Source organism: Emys orbicularis, chromosome 4 (assembly GCF_028017835.1).
Source record: "Emys orbicularis isolate rEmyOrb1 chromosome 4, rEmyOrb1.hap1, whole genome shotgun sequence".
In the NCBI taxonomy this organism is placed as follows: Eukaryota; Metazoa; Chordata; order Testudines; family Emydidae; genus Emys; species Emys orbicularis.
The window spans coordinates 80,783,278-80,805,667 of NC_088686.1; the positions used below are offsets into that span (position 1 = coordinate 80,783,278).

Genomic DNA, 22,390 nt, shown 5'->3' on the forward strand with positions numbered 1-22,390 from the left:
TATTCATGCAAACTTAATTCAACAATTTCCTAGCTGCTGTGGGGGTTAACTGTGTAACAAGAAAATTCTCAGCATTTTAATAGAGTTTTAAATATATACAGCAGAGGGCAGCAGTGTTATTGAATTGACCATAGAGTTTGTACCTTTGTTACTAGGAAAGAGACAAAGAAAACTGAGAGTTTAAAGGGGGATCAAGGAGAACTGGAGAAACTGGTTGACTGTCCATGAATGCTGTTCCTGTCTGGATTTATAAAGCCAAACCTTTATATGTCTCTAGCACAACTGAGGGAGATACTGAATAGCAAATTGCTAAAATACAAATTTGCAGTTGAGTCTTTATGTGAACCCTGTTAAAAATATCACCACAATATTTTGTAATGCTTTAAATGAATTTTCCACATTTTTTATAGTGCCATATATTTTTCAGTATCTTATTAAGGTGAAATTGAGCCTGACCTGCAGGAAAACTTCCACACTGCTTAAGTCCTGAGGTGAAGGAGCCACCAGCAAAACAGGGAGGACCATTTGTAACCCATGTGCACTGCAGGGGTAATCTTTGTGCTAGCACATAGCCTGGTGCAAAGGCAGCAGGCCAGGGATGAGGACAGACCAGAGGAGATTGCAGATAACCGTGGCTGTTACACAACACACAAGTGTGTTGGCATGACTACTGCTATTCCCTCCTCCCCCTTAGTGGCCACAGGGGCTGTTCTGTGGCATCAGACCCCAGTTTGGGGAGACTTGATTTGACCTTCCCAACCCTCCCACCCCTGTACTTCAGCAGCACAATGCCTGATTAATAGCCTTATGCTGATGAAATGAATTTCACCTCATGTACTTGAAAGAGAAAAAATATTGAGTTATATAAACAAGTCCAAAAATAAAATCAAACAGTAGCTACAATAGCTAAGATCCCTTCGCACCTGAAATAAAATGCTTGTTATATAGATCTTTAACGCTTGCATGCTAAAAAAAACCAGAATAGGATCTAGAGATATTCACAGAGAGAGAGAGAGAGAGAGACAAAATGAACAAATATCCCTGATATGTGTTAAAACAACTGCACATCTTTCCTCCTCTTTATCTTCTCATTATGGACAGTTTGCAAAAAGTATCTGGCTTTGAAAAATTATATTTAAAGTACCCAAGTAGTTGGCCAAACTATATAGGTTGTGATGCAATTGTGCACGCATTTGAAGGGTGCAGAGCAATTGCTGAAGGTGCTTTCAGAGAGCGTGGTCCTGGTGCTTGGGTGTGGATGATATATGTTTGGCACAGGACCCAAGGGAGAAAGGTAAAGATGGCTGCAAGCCCGGGCACTGTCTTGAGCAGGTTTGCATTCAATGAAAATTTGAGCAGTTCTTGGCAGCTCTACATGTGAGGCTTCTTATGAATCAGTCACCAATTCCTTAGTTCCTGAGCAGTGGCTATCCTTCCATAGTCACCTGAAACAGATGATGGGAGAGCCCCTAAGCATGCACACAGACCCTGTTTATAGGACGATAGAAGAGGCAGCTGGAGGAGGTCTTGCCTCTCGCATGGGTGAAAAGGAGTACATGGAGAGGGTTTTTGGTGAGGGAGGGAAAAGTGTTCTTGGCGCAACTGACTAGGGGAGGATTTGGTAGTGGAATTCGTGGGAAATGCCTTTTGTAGCTTGAAGGTCTTGTCTAGGGCAGCTGGGTGCATGATTTAAGATCCCTATGGAAGTTGGGTGTTTGGGAATTAGTGGAAGAGTGTATGAAAGTGGGGATGGATGTTGGCAGTGCCAGTATTCTCTCCCAGCCTTGTCTTGTTCTTGCTGCTCCCTCTTGTATTACTGTCACTGCCTCCCTGCTTTTGCAAGCTGCCCAAGACTGAGGAGAGAGCTGAGTAGCAAAAACAGTGACAAAAAGGGCACTTGGCAGCCTGCAGACCAGCCGCTTCAAAGTAGGCCCTTGATGGTGACGGGATGAGGAGTAACCGCAGACTATCCCTACAGCTTTTGTGGATGCATGAGGGAGCTCCTGACTGCATGTCATGCCAGATGCACAATGACCCTTGAGAGCTCTGATGTTAAATATAGTGGGCCAAGTTCTCTTCTCAGCTACAATTGAAGTCCATGGAATTGCACCAAAGCAATTGGTTCTGTGTTTCTTTGTTTCATTGATTGCTGATGTGATTCATTACTGAAGCCAAGAAGTTTTGGGATAAGACAATAAAAAAAATCCACAATACTAAAAACACAAACATCAACAATTTAATAAAATCTTGCCCAGTGTTTCAAAAAATATAATCATAGCATGCAATTCAATAGCAAAATCTATCCAACAATATCAATTCATCTTATAAACAATAATGGTCTGATTCTGGTGTCATACCAGTTTAACACTAGTGTAATCTATTGATTTCAGCAGAGTCACTCCTGTTTTTACAACAATGTAGGAAAAATCAGAATCCAGTCCTGATTAATTAAAACTTATCACTTCTCTCTGAGGTTGTTAATATAGACCTTTGTTTTAAAGTTGAAGAAATTAAGACATGGAGAGCGAATGGAACATGGAGAAAGAGAGACAAGTGACTTATGCAAGGTTGCAAAACAGTTGGTGTCAGTTTAATCAACAGATACTACAGTGATTGGTGTGTATAAATAGCAAAAATAGACTAGATAAAGCAGATAGATACAGCCCAGATCTCCTGATTCCCAGTCCTGTGTTTTAGATGTTGGACTATGATAGTCAAGTTTTAAGAGTGCAAAAGAAAGCCCTTGGTAATTCTGAGATATTGTTGCACATTACTACCAAGCATGCATAATTAAATTCATAAATATATATTGTCAGAACATATGATTATAAAAATTGTCTTTCTTTAAATGGACTGCTCTGATGTACAACATATATTTTTTTAACTAAGATGGCTTTTTACCACAAAATGAAACAATTTGAGGTTTAAAGTGAAAAACCTTTAGCTGATAGTTTTTTGTTCTGCTGAATACAGGTATTATGCATCAGGGTGCTCAGGGTTATAAATGTGCTTTGAGCTTGCTGTAATTTGTAAGACTTCACTTGTGGCTGATTTATAGGAAATTTCATTAATCTCTACAGTGAAGGGACCTTGTAGATAGCAGCAGATTGAAAATGAACCCAGGGCTGGGGGCTTTAGGAACTACCACAAATGAATCAGCACTGAAAAACTTTGAATGGTAATGATCATTTGCAGAGTGTAAAGGTCTCTCTCTCCCCCCACCCCCCACCCCCCAAGAGCTGAAGGAAAATTTTTTGAGGTAACTGTGAAATTACCAACCCTGCAGCTACCAGGATATATTTTTTTAAAATTTAAACAGCTATTCTTTATTTCTGTGTTCAGCACACATTTACTAATGAGTGTTTCTCTGCTGTTGCTGCTGCTGCTAAACCAGAGAATAGAGGAGGAAATATCATGAAATTGAATGAGTCTGTTTAATGGTGGGGGAGAGCTGATGCTCAGCAGTTCTCATACAGTTTTTTTTTTTTTAATCCACTCCCCTGAAATAAGCAAAATGTTTTACTAGCATTTTTGTGACCTTCTACATCCAGTAGTAAAAACTTCACTTGCAATAAGACCCCAGTCTTGTTGTCACATTTGCAGTGGTGTAAGGGTTCACATATGCAGTTCTGATTGTAAAACAGGGAGTTGGGACTTTCGCTTGTACCTGCCAGTGTATCTTTTTAACAGTTCTTTTATTTAGAATGTGCCAGCAAGTTTAAAACGATGCATAATTTGGGGGTTCCTATCCTAACCATTATTACCTGTACAGGCTTTTCAGGTTCTTGTCACTGGAACTCTGGGCTTCCCTTCTGTATCTTAAGTCTCTCTGCTAAGCACTGTTGTGCTGGTACTGGCTATCTGTCATCCAGTTATGCACATTATAAACTAAAATGAAGTATGGACTGAGAATCTAGTTTCTGGAATGGCCCAAGCTCCATTGCAAATTGGAGCCTGCAGAGTTGTAAACATTAAAATCTGCCTAATAGAATAGGTAGAGGTTGACTGAAAAGTGTGGAGAAAAATTGATCTATAATACTGTAACTTTTAATATTTAGAGTTAATTTAATGCTATTTTTCCTTTCTTTCTTTTAGACGATTCAAACTCCAGAAGGACCAACACCAAATAAATTATGAATGTTGAACAAGATGACCTTACATCCACAGCAGATAATGATAGGTCCTAGGTTTAACAGGGCCCTATTTGACCCCCTGCTTGTGGTGCTACTGGCTCTTCAACTTCTTGTGGTGGCTGGTCTAGTCAGGGCTCAAACTTGCCCTTCTGTCTGCTCCTGCAGCAACCAGTTCAGCAAAGTGATTTGTGTGCGGAAGAATCTGAGAGAGGTTCCAGACGGCATCTCCACCAACACACGGTTATTGAATCTCCATGAGAACCAGATCCAAATAATTAAGGTGAATAGCTTCAAACATTTGAGACACCTGGAAATCTTGCAGCTGAGTAGAAATCACATTAGAACCATTGAAATAGGGGCCTTCAATGGTCTGGCCAATCTCAACACTCTGGAACTTTTTGACAATCGTCTTACCACCATCCCTAATGGGGCTTTTGTATACCTGTCAAAACTGAAGGAGCTTTGGTTGAGAAACAATCCTATTGAGAGCATCCCTTCTTATGCTTTTAACAGAATCCCTTCCCTACGTAGGTTGGATTTGGGGGAACTAAAAAGGCTTTCATACATCTCAGAAGGTGCCTTTGAAGGTCTATCCAATTTGAGGTATTTGAACCTTGCTATGTGCAACCTTCGAGAGATCCCTAACCTCACACCACTCATAAAACTGGATGAGTTAGATCTTTCTGGGAACCATCTGACAGCCATCAGGCCGGGGTCCTTCCAAGGGTTAATGCATCTTCAAAAATTGTGGATGATACAGTCCCAGATTCAAGTGATTGAAAGGAATGCCTTTGATAACCTTCAGTCACTGGTGGAAATCAACCTGGCACACAACAACCTAACACTACTGCCTCACGATCTCTTCACACCACTCCGCCTAGAAAGGATCCACCTGCACCACAATCCTTGGAATTGCAACTGTGACATTCTTTGGCTCAGCTGGTGGATTAAGGACAAAGCACCCTCCAATACTGCATGCTGTGCTCGCTGCAACACACCTCCCAATTTGAAAGGAAGGTACATCGGTGAGCTGGACCTGAATTATTTCACGTGTTATGCTCCGGTGATAGTGGAGCCACCAGCAGACCTCAACGTCACAGAAGGCATGGCTGCAGAACTGAAATGCCGAGCATCGACCTCCCTGACCTCTGTATCTTGGATTACTCCAAATGGATCGGTTATGACGCATGGGGCATACAGAGTTCGGATTGCTGTGCTCAGTGATGGCACATTAAATTTTACAAAGGTGACCGTGCAAGACACGGGCTTGTATACCTGCATGGTGAGTAACTCTGTTGGGAATACTACAGCTTCTGCCACACTGAACGTCACTGCACTGGACAATGGTTACACATACTTTTCAACTGTCACGGTAGAGACTATGGAACCTTCTCAGGATGAGGCACGGACCACAGAGCAGATTGGGCCCACACCAGTTATTGACTGGGAGACCACCAATGTGACAACTTCTCTTACTCCACAGAGCACAAGGTCGACAGAGAAAACGTTTACCATCCCAGTGACAGATGCAAGCAATGGGATCCCAGGAATAGATGAGGTTATGAAGACTACCAAAATCATAATTGGTTGTTTTGTGGCTATCACTCTCATGGCCGCTGTGATGCTGGTAATATTCTACAAAATGAGGAAACAGCATCACCGGCAGAACCACCATGCTCCAACACGGACTGTAGAGATCATTAACGTGGATGATGAGCTTACAGGTGATACACCCATAGAGAGTCACTTGCCCATGCCGGCGATAGAGCATGAGCACCTAAATCATTATAACTCTTATAAGTCTCCTTTCAACCACACAACAACAGTTAACACAATAAATTCAATACACAGTTCAGTGCATGAACCGTTATTGATCCGAATGAACTCAAAAGACAATGTACAAGAGACTCAGATCTAAAATATTTACAAAATTGGGGGGAGGGGAAATACAAAAAAGACGGTTTATAAAACAAATGACACAAATGACTGGGCTAAATCTACTGTTTCAAAAAAAGTGTCTTTACAAAAAAAAGAAATTTATTTATTAAAAATTCTATTGTGATCTAAAGCAGACAAAATTATGTGTATTCCTCAAAACCTCTTTTTGCTGCACTTATTTACCCCTCTTCCTCCTTTCTCCCTCCCCTACCTGCCCCAACCCCATTTGCCATATTTTTCATAGGAGATCTTGATTCCCTAAAAGAACTGGTATAGGAAATTTTGTAAGAATTCTGTCATACTTTGGGAATTTTTATGGTGAACTCTAGTGGTGAGATTCAGTCGATTTTGTCTCTTTTTTCTGTTTTATTTTTTCTTTTCTCATACCCTTCTTGAAATGGTTCTACAGGGAATGGAGCATTAGCAGTAGATTTGTAAGTGAGAAACAAGGAACAAGCAACAACAACAACAAAAAAGCAAAGTCTTTTTTTTTTATTTTTCATGTAATGACCTGTTCTGTATTTACCAAGAGGACCATTCTGTGGAAGAAGAAACAAAAATTAAGAAATTAATTTACTTGTGAACATCTACAAAAACCACGATCTTTTAAACAATTCTAGAACCAGAATTTGTAGTTCAAACACTAAAATAAGATTATAAATAAAATATTGTTGTTTTTTTCTGTACTCGGATACAGCTTATTTTCAGTGTGGCTTTAAAAAGTTAAAAGTTTGTTAGAAATTTTACAGTATTCTGCTGTGATGGTCTAAAACACAACAGCTTAAGAGTATTACTGCTGCATTTAGATCATTACTGAAGAATAGCATTGTTTTTATTTTAGTATATATAACAGCGTACTAGATAATAAAAATACCTGACTTTTAATGCAAAATTATAATGACTCAGTGTAAGGGAACTTTCAATTATCTCCATTGTATTCAAAGAAGTATTCCGCGAAAGATGTCTACACAGAGTTCAGGTACAAAAGGGCTGACTAGACAATGGTGGAAGTTTTGTTCTTATTTTAAAGAAATGTTACTTGTATATTGGGTGGTTGTCAAAATTAATAATATTGCTTTTAATCTTCAAAGCCAGACATTTTGATTGCTTTGGAAGTTCTCCTAGCTGTAAATATGAAATCTGTTTAGATACCCAAGATACATCTCTGAGTCCATATCCCTGATGGTTGCAAAATGAAATCAAGGTGCTTTGAAAGAAGTGGATTAACCCGGAAGAAAAATCAGTCTAACACACCGTTTTGGCCAAATTCACAGATGAGTCCAAGCTGCTGTAACCTGCACCTTCTTTTAGTCCCCTTTACATGTATGTGATGCCCTGACTGAAAGGATAAATGCTCTAAAGTAGCATGTGTAATCCTCAAAGTTGCAAGTGAATATTACAGCAGAAAGTCTAATCTAAAGAGGAAACTGGAGAGAGGTGACACTGAATCACAATGTGCAGGAAGCATAAGTATAGTGCAGAGGGAAACCCGAAATCCTATAATAATCTCAGAAAAATATTTGGAGACATTATCCTTCAATGTATTACATGAAAAATAATATATACTCTAAGGTAATTTTAATAGGGGATGAAGAAAGATCTGGATTAGACATACTGAAATACTGGGGAGAAGATTGTCTTATGATGACTTTGCTTGCTAGTCCTCCATTTGAAATGCACTGCTCCATTTTAGTAGCGTTCCTGTTGAATTCCATATGAACATTGTGGCATAGTCTATCCAGAAACATTGCAGATGCATTTTGTTCAAGGTAAGGTGTTCAGATATTATGGTGATGAGAGTGGTATAAGAACCTGTGTAGAGCTGGAGGTGCATTTTGCCTAAGGTGTCTGCTCCATCCAGTAGCATCGGAGGTGTGTTACATTTTTGTCTCTTGTACTTTGGCCATCTGGAAGCAGCAGACTGTTGAGGAGCTTTCCATTACAAAAATTGTGTCCACTTTTTTGATTAAAATGCTGCTGAGCACTATTTTTTTTTAAAGCATAAAATGTTAATTGAGCTACAGCTTGACCCTATTCATAATCAAAGATTTTAAATAAATAAATAAAAATGCATAGAAAATTGTAAAATATTCCCTCCCCTCCCCCCCCCAGTGGATATTCTTAGCTGCTAATTATAAGGTTAAGGAAAAGACCCCTATTGGCATTATCTTGGGGGAGGAGAAGAGGAGAGGATGGTGGCTTATGAATATTAATGAAGAAAGGGGTTGGAAAGGCTTAGATGGCTCCCCCACACAGAGTTTATTTGAGTTTAAAGTAGCTATGGGTTATCTCTGAAGCTCACTTGTATAGAAAAGATATTACAAAACATCTGGCTATGATGTGCATTAATTTAAAAGAGCCCTGCAATTTCAACTTCTGATGTTTGCATACTGTTGGGAGATGTCCCACAAGTGGAAAGGAGACTAACAGAGTACACTTGACTCTATGGAAAATCCGCCCCCCCCCCCTCCCCCCGAGATTAACAGACACTGTCACCTAGATTAAGGTGCAACATTTTGATCATGCATAGGAAGCAGGAATTGAAACTAACTGGTCTAATTTTACTTGTCAAATGAAATGCAAAAAAATAAACAACATCAACAAGGAACAGTAAATCAGTATTTTAAATACTCTTGATTTGAATAAATAAGGTGTTCTTAGTTACATGGTAGGAGAGTCTCTCTAACCATGGTTTATAGAAGCTGACCAAAAAAAAGGCAATTATTTTTCACAGGATATTTGGGGGGGAGGGATTGTTTTTGTTTGTTTGTTTGTTGTCAAAATGTCCTGAGAGAATTTTTTGTTTTTTTTAAAAATAACTGTAACCGAAATTGCAGGTGGGAGGGTGCGGAGAGGAAGTTTTCAAAAACAATTTTTGATCATATTTTTTTTTCTGAACATTTTTTGGTTCTGATTGTTCATCAAAGTTATTTTTTGTGAAAAAAATAAATCAGCTAGCTCTACTGATCCATTTGAAACCACACCAATGCTCACACCCATGGGGGGCTCTGCATTCTTGTTAGACCCCTGAGGATTCCTCTTGTTTTTCCCTACTTCTCTGCTACCCAGCTGTGGCACTGTCATTGCCTTTCCAACCCAGAATAACTGCACAGAGTCCTCCCCAGAGCTAGTCAACCCCATATCTTTAACTGCTAGAGGGGATATGGAATAATGTGAGAGAAGTCACTAGCTGCTGCAGCTCTGCCACTTCAGAGTTAGAAGCGGGGAACGAAGCCTATATGTCCTGTATGGCAGAGGACAGCTACCAGGTTGCTATGATGAATTTGCTCTTATTGGTGAAACTCTAGATGAGCTATGAAATATTATTTCCTGCACAGGAGCAACAAATGTAATCTTGATTATGAAGTGTCATTTTTTTTAATGTACACGTGGTAAAAGATGAAATAATCTTCAATTCACCTGATCAAGTTGTACAGAGTTAGCTGCTTTCTTCTATAAATACAAATTGCAGAGGCTTTCTTCCTCAGGAATAGTCTTCAAGTGCACAAAAAGGGTACGATTATAGGGCTTGAAGTATGCAGGAGAGTGAGAAAAAACAAATAGGTTGCATAACACGAGCATGTTATGTTACTCTGAAACACGCTAAATGTACAAAAATTGTTATGTTCCTGGATTTCTCTTTCTACGGAAAATAGTCTGTGCATTAAAGAATAATGTGGAAGGGTTTCCAGATTCCATTTTACATAGATGACACTGTGGGTCAGTTGCAGTATAAGAAAAAGGGGAAAACTAAATGGACATTGTATTTGGAATCTGACAGTCTAGATTTGATGTGGTGTGAGTATTATGCATAACTTCTGTTGAAGGCTTCACTGGTGTGAGATAAGAGTATTATTTACCACAGTTCTTTGGACAAGAAGGATGAAGAATTCCATAAAGCTGCTTTCCCCTTCCCTCAAGTGCATATTCCCATATATTCATGTCTTAAGGATAGCATTTTTTTAAATTACTTAAGGCTTGCTTTTCTTTTTGAGATCCAAAAGATAAAGGTCCAGGAAACATTAGAAGCTGAAGGGGCAGAACCTGTACAGTTTCACTGCAAATAAATAAATAAAACCAAGTTTTAGCCTAGTCTACGTGATATAGTAAGAACCACATATATTACCAGTTGTCTCAAATGTCTCTGTTCCCCCTCGGTATAAATATGCATGTATGACCAAAGATGCACTTAATCCAGTGGCACACAGCTCTAGCAGCTCCATTTACAGTTGTTCTAGTAATAACCAGGAGATGAATGTTTTAATGAGTACTGAGTTCCACTGATTATAGTCTCTGTATTGGCATTAACTAGCAAAAGCCTCCACTTCCGCTGCTATTCAGATAGTGCGGAACTGGTGAAGGGATTATGGGCATGCATAGCTTTGGGAAGATACTGGGGAGCCTACCCAGAGGGCCTGCAGTGCCTGTGCACCATGAAGCCTGTCTTTGTGGTGGTTCCACACAGCAAGGATCCGGATGGGAAGAGTATTGTTGTAGGGGTGCAGTTTCACTGGCTGCTCCCTGCCTCAGAGGACAGATGCAGTAGTTAGTAAGGACTAAAGTAATGCAGCATCCAGTGCATAGCAACTGGAAATAGGGGGAGATTTCCTTCTTTCCAGTCTCTGGTTAACTCCGCTACACCAAACCGAGCTCCAAGTCTTTAATTTAAGCAATAAGATTTAAGCCTTAGTCAATATGGCTGAATCCCACACATTGACCTACATTGTGAATTTTGCATCAGTGGCAAAGTCATCATATTTTTCATAAATGTTGCTCTGGAGCAGTCTTGCCTAGTGGGTAATGCACTAGAGTGGGACTCTGGAGACCTGGGGTCTTTTCCTGGCTCTGCTATTGTCCTGCTGGGTGAGCTTGGACAAGTCACTTCAGCTCCCTGTATTCCAGTCTCCCCATAAGTAAGATGGGGATACTGATACTGCCCTCCTTTGTAAAGCACTTGGCAATCAATTGATGAAAAGCAGTATACAAGAATTAAATATTATTGTTTTTATTATTTATGATGGTTTGAGAAAGACCGGGAAAGCTTTGCAGAATGTAGATCTCAGCCCTACTCAGCTTACTTAGACAAGTAGCTATAGCCTATTATACCCAACTGAATGCTCTTTGTAGCCCCTCCCCTGAGGAGTGGTTCAAGCCTCCTCCCTGGTGACCAGTGCTGCAGCACTGTGAACGGAGCAGCTTAAACAAAAAAATAGGGTTCCTCTTACAATGTCTTTGCCTCTCCTGACTCCCTGGTCAGGAGTCCTGTGGAGGTTTCGGCTGGCTCTCAGTTGCAGATGCCAGGCTGGATCTCTGCCTCTCTGGTGTCTGTAGAGCTGGAATTGCCCTCACCCATGCACTAGATCCCACAGCACATCAGAGTCTCCCTTTGTGGGGAGTAGGAGTTAATTAGACTCCCTGAGCTCTTCTGCTTCTCTCTGAGCTCCAACACAAAACTGAAATTAAACCTAGTCTCTTTGTTTCTCAGTCAGACTGTCCCCTCTCACTGACTTACCATTGGCCCAGCAAACTCACCCCATGCAGAAGCCTCCCTAGTGGCCTCTGCAGGAATTGCTAGTTCATACTGTCCCCACTCCTGACTCCAAGCATGCTGGAAATGGTGTCGGAGGGTGCTAGTAGCCATTATTGCTGTAGTCCATAGGGTAGGATCCCCTAGAGACTAGTCCAGAGTTCCAGAAGCTGGAAAATTCCAAGATGGGGTTACACCTAAGTGATTTACATCAGGCAGGATTTTGCCTGTGGCAGTCAGCAACCTACCAGAGCACATGTATTCTTGCTATCATTCCTTTATAGCTTACATTTATATGGTATGTTGTATCCTGAAAGCTCCCAAAATGCTTTACAAATGGCTGGGTAAGTGAACCTATCTTGAATCCTATCTGAGGTTCACAAATGTTCCAACCCCATTCCAGTACTTTATTTTGGCTGAATGTGGAAACACTGAAGTACCCAGAGAAGTGACTATGGTTATTTCATATAGACAAGGATAGGAAAAAATCTATATTTTTTGCAACTTTGAAGAATTTCGTGTTAAAAATATGGTAGAAGATCATTACATTTTTTCTGACATGAAGAAGGAATTTCTATAGTGATTAAAGCATGTACTGGTAGTCAGGACCCTTCTGGGGGTTCTGAGAAAACATATGCCTCATGTCAGCCCTAACACTCTCTAATACTAATGAAAACATTTCTCCATACTCAGGGACTGCAAATACAAGGATTCCGGCTGCCCTCTGTCTGCTGCTGATGTGTGTGGACTTCCTGGACCTTCTAATTTGCTTGCACACTCATACAGCAGCATCCAGAATCTGATCTTTCAACTCTGGAATACTCTCCCAGGGAGAACAGATGCAGAAAACCTCTCTTAGGTCATCTAGTTCCTCTCTCCATGTTACTTTCCACAGCCAGCACAGATTCACTCCCTGTGATCTCCAGGGGTTGCTTGAGTCTAGTTTTAAAGGGCTCAACAATGAAGTTTCCTGCATTTTCTCTGATTCTGTATTTCAGTAACAACATTTTGTTATGTATCCAGGGCTTCAGAAGGCTGTTTTGGATCTGGTTACCAATCAAAAGAGTAAGGGTAAGTTATAGTGGTAGTTTATGTATTAATAATTAATTAAATCAGATTATTATTAATACAAATGTACTTTAGTTCCCTGTCGGGGGAGGCAGTCTTTATTATAAATAATTCCATTATGATACCAGAGAACAAGCAAGAGAGCTCATATACTATGAAAAATATGCATGTGTGTGCATGCGCGCGCGCACACACACACGCACATATATATGCAGTGTGGTATTATTTAAGAGTGGGATACTACAGATGGGATTAGAGAAATGAAAAAGGAAACATAAATATGGAGAAAGAGAGAAAGTAATGGATGGGTTGTGATGGATGTCCAGGAAAACTGAACTGAGGTGTCTGCAAAAGAGATTTGGTCACTTAAGTACTTACCTTCAGTAATTGAATCCCCCCCCCCCCCGCAAAGGACAGCTGTGGTCTAGTTGTTTCAGCATGGAGATGGATTCTTCTTTTGCCTCTGCCACTAACTTGCTGTGTAGTTTTATGTCTTTGTCTTAACTAGACTGGTCTGAAATTTTTTCACAAAATGGTTTTTCATCAGAAAATGACGATTCACTGAAACCTGTATTTTTTTGACCATACCAGTTTCAACAAAACTGTTGTTGGGAAAAACCCCTCAGGTCCAGGATAGAATTACGGGTCAAAGAGACAGAGAACCCCCACAATAGTCAATAGCCCAGAGCAAGCACCTGGGAAATAGGAGACCCACATTCACATTCTTTCTCCGCCTGATATGTGTCAGAGACTGGCACCCAGGTCTCACACCTCCCAGGAGAACATGCCAGTCACAAGTTATTGGATATTGTGGGGGGTGGGGAAGGGGGGAGGGTCTCTCAGTCTCTCCTGTTAGAGCTGTTCCACTGTGTATACATAATTAAATGAATATTAATTGAGTCAGAGATTGACGCAGTAGATTGGTGGTTAGGTCACTCACCTGGGAAGTAGGGGAGTCCAGATCTTCAAAGGTACTTAGGCATCAAACTCCCATTTATTTCAGTGGGAATTAGGCACCTAAATATTTTTGAGGATGTGGCCTCCAGTTTCCATATCTTCTCTGCTGTGAGTGTAATCAAATGTGAAAATTGGTGGCAAATGTGGTGGTGGTCTTTTGTATGTGAACACACATTCACTAAGAACAAACTGAGACCACCAAGTTCATTTCAAATAGGTCTGCACATATGTATCAGTTGGTAACAAATTTAATTCTTCATCCCTGTTTGGTTTGATGCAGTGGTTAAATGTTCTGTATCCAAATACCAATCCAAAGAACCAGAAAGCCCACCGTATCATCACAGTTAGAAGGAGATCTCGGACTTCAGCTTCTGAGGGTAAGATATTTAGACAGACCACCATGTATAAGTCAGCCTGTGAAGGAGCAGAGAAATTGCTGCCACACACAGCAGGGGTTAAAGAAAACCTGTGGGTTCAGCTAGCCCCTCCCTGCTATACCTGCAGCCAATGCCAGGCCTGGAGGGGGGAGAAAAGGAGAGCCTGGCTCATCAGATGCTGACTGGCAAGGAGGCTTGCTGTTTGCCTGCCTGAAGGGACAGAGTAGCAACCTGCCACCCAATGCAGCCACTGGAGACAAGTAAGCCTTCCCCTTGCCAAAGGGAGCCTTCAAATAAGCCCCAACTGCGGGGTAACTAGACTAGAGGAGCCACGCCCCAAACTAATGAGACTTTAGTAGGAAGTAGTCCAGGGAAAGAGCCCACTGAAGGCTCTATCACAACACTGTTCACTATAGTCACTTCCTATAGCTATGTTTCTTTGCATTCTTAATTGAGAAGATTAAATTTCTTTCTTCCATTTAACCTCTTTGGGTGCTTCAGAGAAATGAGACAGGCATTGGCAAAAAGTGCTGGTGACTTTGTTTCAAGGGTATATATCAACATAACAAATGTTTGGTTGGAGAGCCCATGCAAGCAGCTATTATAAGAGAGAGATCAACTCAAATGTGAATGCCCCAAAGCAAGTGTAAATTTCTTCCTTTCCTCCATTGTCTTCCTTTACACGTAATGGTATTTGGCACATGTATATTGTAAACCAGTGGTGACTCACAACTGATAGATAACTGATCCTAGAGATTTAGCCTTCTCTCTGGGAAGCAACATGATTCAGTAGTTAGGACACTGGACTAGGAGACCTTGGCTTTATTCTTGGCTCTGCCAGATCTACAGTGTGATCATGGCCAAGTCAGTTAATCCCTGTGCCTCAGTTTCCCCATCTGTAAAATGTGGATGATGATAATTTCCCTTATTTGTAAAATGCTTGAGAACTATATATCCAAAATACAATGCAAGTGCTAAATGTTGTTGTTGTTGCAGAGTAACAGTTTCTTTGAGTTCACTTTTGGTTCAAAATTATTTAGCACTTTGAGAATTTCATATCTAGGGATTGATCATGAAGAGTTCTGTAAGTACAATCAATGCACTATTGGAACTGTCTTGGGTTACTTGTCAGATAAATCACATGGTGGTGTTTCTGTTTCTGATTGGATGAGCACACAAGTATTTCTGCCACAGATAATGGCATGTGCAAATTGTGGCTGGTCCTAACACAGCCTCATAAGGTATGTCTACACAGTATTATAAACTGAGGTGTCTGAAACACTGGGTCTTGTCGACTTGGTGTTTCCAAGCCCACCCTTCAGCATCCACACTGCATTATAAGGCTGGGTTTACAATTGCTGGACACAGGTCTCACGGCCATGCTAAGGCATCCATACTGCACTATGCAAAGCTTCTGACTCTTGTCTGCAGCTTGAACTGTATCCACACTGCAAAATGACAGAGCTTGCACCTGAGTCATAGGGTGAGGCTCTGACCCACCCTCATAGCCGTGTGCTAGGACTTGGATCCTGAGTGCTTGTTGACCCGAGTCAGACTAATTTGTGTGTGGACAGAAGTGGGGCTTGAGCTTAAACCTGAGTCAGAAACTGGGTTTAGTGTGCAGTGTAGACATACCCTTAGGCACATAAAAGGGAGTAAGATGCTTCTCCCCAATTCCCTGTGTAGCCTCCTCAGACTTTGACTTTTGATGCAGAGGTGTAGCAGGCTGCACGCAGCTGATAGTCCCTACCCTCAGCAAGGAGGTGGAGAGAAGCAGTAAATGGGAAGAACCTTGACTCTGTTCCCCCAAAATACCAGTCAGAAGAGATGAACTAGTATGAGTGAGGGTAATGTGCTACACTTGGTAAGGGGCTGCATCAAATTACACTCGCTCCTCCCCAAAACTGGGCTGCTCTTGGGGCAGTGCTGCTGTATGCCATCACTGGCCCTTACACAGGGCTGTGCCAAAGGGCACACTCTAGCCCTTAATTTTGATTTTAGAATTTGCTGTCTACAAACATTTGTGCAGAGTAAAATGCAGGAAATGTTTGTGGAAAGGGAATACAAGAGGTTGGAGCATCAGTGAAGCAACTATATTGGAAAAAATAAATGAATATTCATAGATTTATTTTTTTAATTAAGCATTCAAGAATCCTTCTACAGAACCATTCAATAAGGGGTTTCAAAACCCTTTACAAATATTTATTCAAAGCCTCTTCACACCACTGTGCAGTAGGTAAGTATTATGTCCATTTTACAGAGGTGTATATATAGAGGCACTGAGGAGACGAACAACTTACACCTGCTGTCTCAGTGGCTGACCCTGAAATAGAACTGTGATTTCCGGACTCTTATTCCTTTCAACATAAGGGCATATACACTTTGTCTTTCTATTAGACTATCATGTACAATAGGGCAGGGGAAAAGTTAATCTGTTTTCTAGGGAAAATTTGGAAGGGTTAATTACTAGTGTGGCTTTTCATGTCTCAGTCTTGGGATGAAGTCCCCAAATAGTTAGTAATAGCAGCAGCAGGTCTTTCAACCAAATGAGTGAACACAAAAGGGTTTCATCATCATCTCTTTCTTCCTTATTCCTTCAGTGCATCTTTACTGGGGTTTGAATGCATTTTTTTAACTGCCCTGTTAATCACTTAAAATAAATCTTTAGCCAGTTTGTTCACTCAGCAGATTATTTGTAATCTTGTACATTTCAGTCATTGATGCCTCATGCATTGGGATCACTGCCCTAACAATGCAACATCATTTCATCACCATATTGGGGGAAATATAAATGGAGAGAAAGAAACATGATTAATTACTACATTAAGTGAAAATGAGAAAGAAAACATGATTGAGTGAAAATTTGCTGCCAAATTTAGGCCTTGTAAAACTTAAGTTTTTACAAAATCTAAAGGAAATAGGAACATGTACTAATTATTTTTTTTAATTCAGTGAAAACAAGCAACAGTTTACATTCCATGTTTGCAGCTCAAACATTGTAGCATTTTTCCAGTGCGTAAAAGAGGGAGCATAAACCGACCAGAAGCTGACTAAAAAAAGACCAGAAACTCACTAATCTCTTTCCTTCACTTTTTTTCCCAAGACAAAAAGGCAAAGAATAAACAAACAGGATAAATATTGAAAATTTAATTAGATTTAACTAATGGTTTCATCTTAGGTGCTGCTTTAGATAATTACCAAAATGAACAATCACTGAGATTCAATCCCATTGTATTGTCATAGCTTCAGCTTTCACTCATGTTCCTTTTATCTGACTCCAATGTGCCCCCCCTTCTAGCAAAATAGAACTATTCTGGAAGAGATATATGTATGTAAATTTTATAATGTATACAAGATCAAACAATTTCCCCCTGTTTCAACCAACTGAGTGGTAGGAGTGTTGAAAGTGTTATAGTGAGGCCATTGGACAACTTGAATTGTTAGGCTTCTGTGTCATTATTAGACAATCTTCTCTAAGTAAATACAAGGCATACTCTCTAGCCCCAAAACGTGTGTCCTGCTTCTGTGCAAAAAACAAGTGAAAAGGGATTGATTTGGGCTTTGAGGGGAAGGGCACCTTTATCTGCCCCCCACACCCACTTTTTCACATGACTCTTCTTCCAATGCTGGGTAACTTCCACAGGCTGTACATGATTTCATCACTAGGATGATTACCATTTGTTGAGAGATGGTGCCCTGACTTTGTGGTGTAGGGTGGGTGAATATATTGGGGAAAAATTAAGAAGCAGCTTGGATTTTTACCCCCAAACTTGAATTGAACTCCTCTCTGCCCCCATCCATGGCATAAATAAATAAACAAATAATATAAAAATAGAAATGTTAAATTAACTTAAATTTAATACCTTTTTCATCCACCTGGCTCAGGCTGGAAATGCTAATGTCAAAATTCCATGAGGGGAGAGATTTATTTCATGGCGTGTCTAGCCAACCTGAACGGCAAGGATTCATATACAAGCAGGAACTACTTTTATGAAATATTACAGAAAAGCCTTTTTTATCAGATTTACAGCCCCGTTTTTCAGACTGTTGATTTGGGTCATTCTAAATTTTGGGATTTTATTTTAGTCACTGTGAACTGAGCCTTCTAATCCAGGGGTCCTTAACCTGGGGATTGTCAGTGGTTGTCATGGGCCATAACCATCTTTCCCTTCTCATACTATTAAATTGAAAAGGGGTCCTGGCTTCATCTTTACTAAATGGGAGACAGCCCCTCCCTCCCCACACTGAGGTCTGGCGGGAGGGGTTGGTAGGGAAAATGTTTTGCACAGCACTTGAAGTTTTCACCTCTCATTAATTTATAGCACAAAACCACACAGGATGAGGTTGTTTAAGTACTCATCTATAAACAGAGATGGGGCTGAACCAAAACTGTGGTCCTGCAAAAAACTTGAATATTTGGTGAATTGAGATGCAGATCCTAGCTGGCCTATGTGGACTAAGTCAAGCTGATCTGAACTCTGTGCCTTGGGGCCTGTCTCTGCTGTCTATTTGCACACTGTTCTGTGATATAACCACTGTATGTGTTCCGGCCTCCTCCAACTCCTCTTTTGTCTGAGGGTTATATAACATCTTTCTGTATTTCTTAGCCTCTAACAGTAAATTAATAAGAGTCCACAGCTTGAGACTTTAGCTGAAGAAAAAGGGGAAGTGGGGAACACTCTGAAGTTTCCTAACAAATGGTAAGGTTTTCCAAGGCTTTTCTGGGGGATGTTTCATGCTGTTATGTCCTGAGTGTGTACAACATAAACACCACAGTTGAATGCTGTTTTCCCAAACAAATATTACCGTTAACCTAACCCTAACCCATACCTTTTTTTTAAAAAAATCTGGAATTATTGAGGGAATATAGGAGCGCCCTACAAATAAAAAGCCAGGTGTTCAAGCAACCGTGACCACATTTTAAATTGCTTGATTAGTTCTCTGTGGTGGCTGATTTGTTTTATTGTCTGAAATAATACAATGCTGTTACATTCCACTTCCATCTCTAGTCACCACAAAAAGAAATTAAACTGGTTTTAAATATGTTCTGGGTGATAATTACCTGAAAGAGCCAACAGGCATTGTGGGGTGGTACAGGCTGGAGCTGAAATCTGATTCATAAATTGGCAGCCAATGCCTGGTGGGCACTTAATCCACAAGGATTTTTAATCCTTTTTTTGCTGCACGCCATATACCCTGGACTTTAAAAGGTTTCTGTTTACCTACTGCTTAATGGAAATCATTTGTGTTGTGATGCAAAGGGATGGCTGTAGCTCATCCACCAGAGGCCCCTTCTAACCCACAAGACCTTATGTTGAGTTGCATTGCAAAGACATACAGGGCCAACTTCACCCCCAGATGAAATGTACTGAATATGACCCATTGTGCATGCAAAGACAAAATTGTATCTTGTCCTCTGTGGGCATGGAGGGTCCTCTGGTAGTGGAACCTTTGTTGTTTCACTTCAGTGAGCAACAGGGGGCTGGAAGTGTCGTGATTTGGAAACACAGACAGCAGGTATGCACTCTTTGCGTGGTGGAAAGCTGCATTTGGTGGCAGCTTTGCACACGCTGTCAGGAGTGGGGTGGGAAGATCCTCTGCTCTGCAGATCCTCCCTTGCCACAGAGGGGGTGCATTAGAGACAGTTAAGGAGGATACTGCAATCCTGAGGTTTCCATAACAGCTGCAGAGTTGGTCCACTGCTGCTTCATAGTCTCTTGGGGATTACACAACATACAACTCGCTCTGACGTAGTGCCTCCATAGGAATGCATATAATTGGTCATAACAGCACTTACTAAAGGTTAATGGTGGGAGGGGAGATTTTCATAGTTTCAGATGGGAATTAGATGCCCAACTCCCACTGGAAGTCAACTGGAGCAGGTGCCCAACTCTTATTTGTACCTTTTGAAAATCTCGTCCTTAGACCTATAGGAAGCATCTGCATTTTGTATCCAATGTGAAGCCTGTTGTGAAGTTCCACACAGTTTACAAGCATCTTTGCTCTTCGGAACGTGCTCCAGTTCCCTTGGGGTTTGTTTTATTACAATCACCATCTAGAAATATTTGGTTGCTTTGGGTGGAGTTTTTGTCTGTGAATGTCTCTATTTTCATGAAGCAAATATCATTTGTGTGTCTGTGATAAAAAGGGTTTGCCCAAATTAGATTGGCACAAGTCACATTTTCTGGTATGTAAAATGGGATAAATGAGGATGAGAAATATTAAATAGGGAAACAACCTGCCATTGGGAAGTCAGAGCCAAATGGAATCAAAGCCCTGCTGCATTCTGATGCTTTTGATGAGCAGATTGTAAATGAAGATTTGAAAAGCAGCTAGTGTGAAAAAACAAGGTGGGTGAGGTAATATATTTTATTGAACCAACTTCTTTTAGTAAGAGAGACAAGCTTTCGAGCTTACACAGAGCCCTCCCTCAGGAGTGAAAAAGTATTCAAGCAAAAAGTGAATTCCAAAATGCAGCTCAATGCAAAATCATTAGCAACTTCTCCTCCCCTTTTCAAAAAAAGGAAGTAGAGGAGGTGTCAAGATCCATGGAGTGAAATCAGTTCAGTAGTCTTACTTCTTCTGAAAAGGAAATATCTGAGACATTGTCAGGGATGATAAGTGCTTTATTCCATCCACCAATGCCTCATCAACATTGAAATCCTAATCTCTTTGAAACAAACTGTATGGCAATTAGTCAGGGATCTCCAAAGGAGAGAGGCACCTTATCTCATTAGGATTGGAAGGATGACTCCAACAATACTCATTTTCTGTTTAATACAATGTTTTAAAGAATGCTTTGGGAACACTGGCTGTGTAATGAAGAGAAATTATGGAATGATTCTTGTTAGAGATAGGTGTTTGCATTTTGGAATATGTGGCTTGTCAAATTCCTTCCAAAGTTTCAAGCATTGGTTCTCAGTAAAATGTGAGTGAATGAAGCTGACGGTATTAGGTGCTATTAATAAGTAGCACCACCATGAAGGGTACTCACAGAGATTACATTGTAATCTGTGTTTTTCTCTGATTTTAATTTGGTGCTTCAGAGGGTTTTTTGGAGAGGAGAGTGTGTATATATGAAATTGTATTTGTTAATGTCATCAATGAAACCAAATAGCAGCCTTAACAACTTTTCTCTTTCCTTCTCTGTGGCATTTGCAGTTGAGAATGGTTTCCACTTAATAAACTCCTAAAGCTTTCAGTGCAATGCTTGCAGGCCTTAGAAGTCAAGCAATTTCAGGATTTTCACTGTACGTGGAAAAGGACAATTTATTTATTTTTCTCATTTTTTTTTTCTGTGTTAAACACCTGCTGTGGCTGCCAGCAGTAGCAGCTCTCTCAAATCCCACTATGGAAACAAATCATGGGCCAAAATATTTATGTATTTAGCTGGTTATAAGGGAGGTCTCAAGGGATGAGCCAACAGTTTCAGAGTGTATAGAATAAGATACCTCTAAATTGTCACACACAACTCGTTCAATTTGATTGTTGCAGCCTCTGGGGTTCAAAAAAGTTAATGAGGGTTTTTTTTTAAAAACATCTCTGAATTTTTTTAGTTTGAGATGACAGCAGAAATGCTGAAATATCAAGAGGGGGAAAAAACTGTTCTTATGGTATTTCCAGCGAGGCCAGGAGGGCATGCAAATGTCACAAGAAAGTGCATTCTCACAGTATTTCATCCTAGGCCATGATCCTGCACTATGGGAGTTTTTTTTCCATTGACTTGACTGTGAGCAGGACAAACCCCTGGTGAATTTCTATAGAGCTTCAGATAATCATCCAATCTCTGAAAGTTTTAAGGTTCAAATTCTGCTGCTTACACTCAACAGAATTATACTAGTAGCAGTACATAGAAAATGGAATGATGGAAAATGAAAATGGTGATCAGATTTAACCCTTGATTATACTGAGATGCTTCTGTTCACAGTAGGATTAGAGACTGACCAATTCAGGCATACTCATAGTGAGTATTATGACTATTCTGAAAATTCTCATAGGAATTTTGCAAAAGTACTGTCACACCCATGTGCTTTCAGACTAATGAGACTATATATTCAGTGTCCCACTCTGCAAATTTGAAATTTAGCTAAGGAAAACACTGTAGATGAAATCCAGTCTCCAGTGAATTTATTGGGAGTTTTTCCATTGATTTCAATAGGATCTAGGATTTCACCCTGTATATTTTCCCCTGTAAGTAAAGTATTGTCAGGAATTTGTTAAACATTCCCTCCCCCTTGAATGGCTTTAGATTATATAAGAGTTTCATTACAATTTAGTAACAGTGACTTTCTGTAGTTTATGCATGCTGACGTCACCCCTGTGTTGGCTTTCTGGATGAATTTCATCTCTACAGAATGATCAAAAAAGTAATACCCACATGCCTGCAGTTA

At 40.4% G+C, this 22,390-nt stretch overlaps 1 protein-coding gene across 1 annotated transcript; it reads left to right on the forward strand.

Annotated features, from left to right (window-relative positions):
• The first annotated feature begins 4,137 nt into the window (after positions 1–4,137).
• Positions 4,138–6,051, forward strand: LRRC4C (leucine rich repeat containing 4C). The gene has a single exon (XM_065404156.1). It carries the CDS (start codon positions 4,138–4,140, stop codon positions 6,049–6,051), a length of 1,914 nt encoding a protein of 637 aa, XP_065260228.1.
• The last annotated feature ends 16,339 nt before the right edge of the window (positions 6,052–22,390 follow it).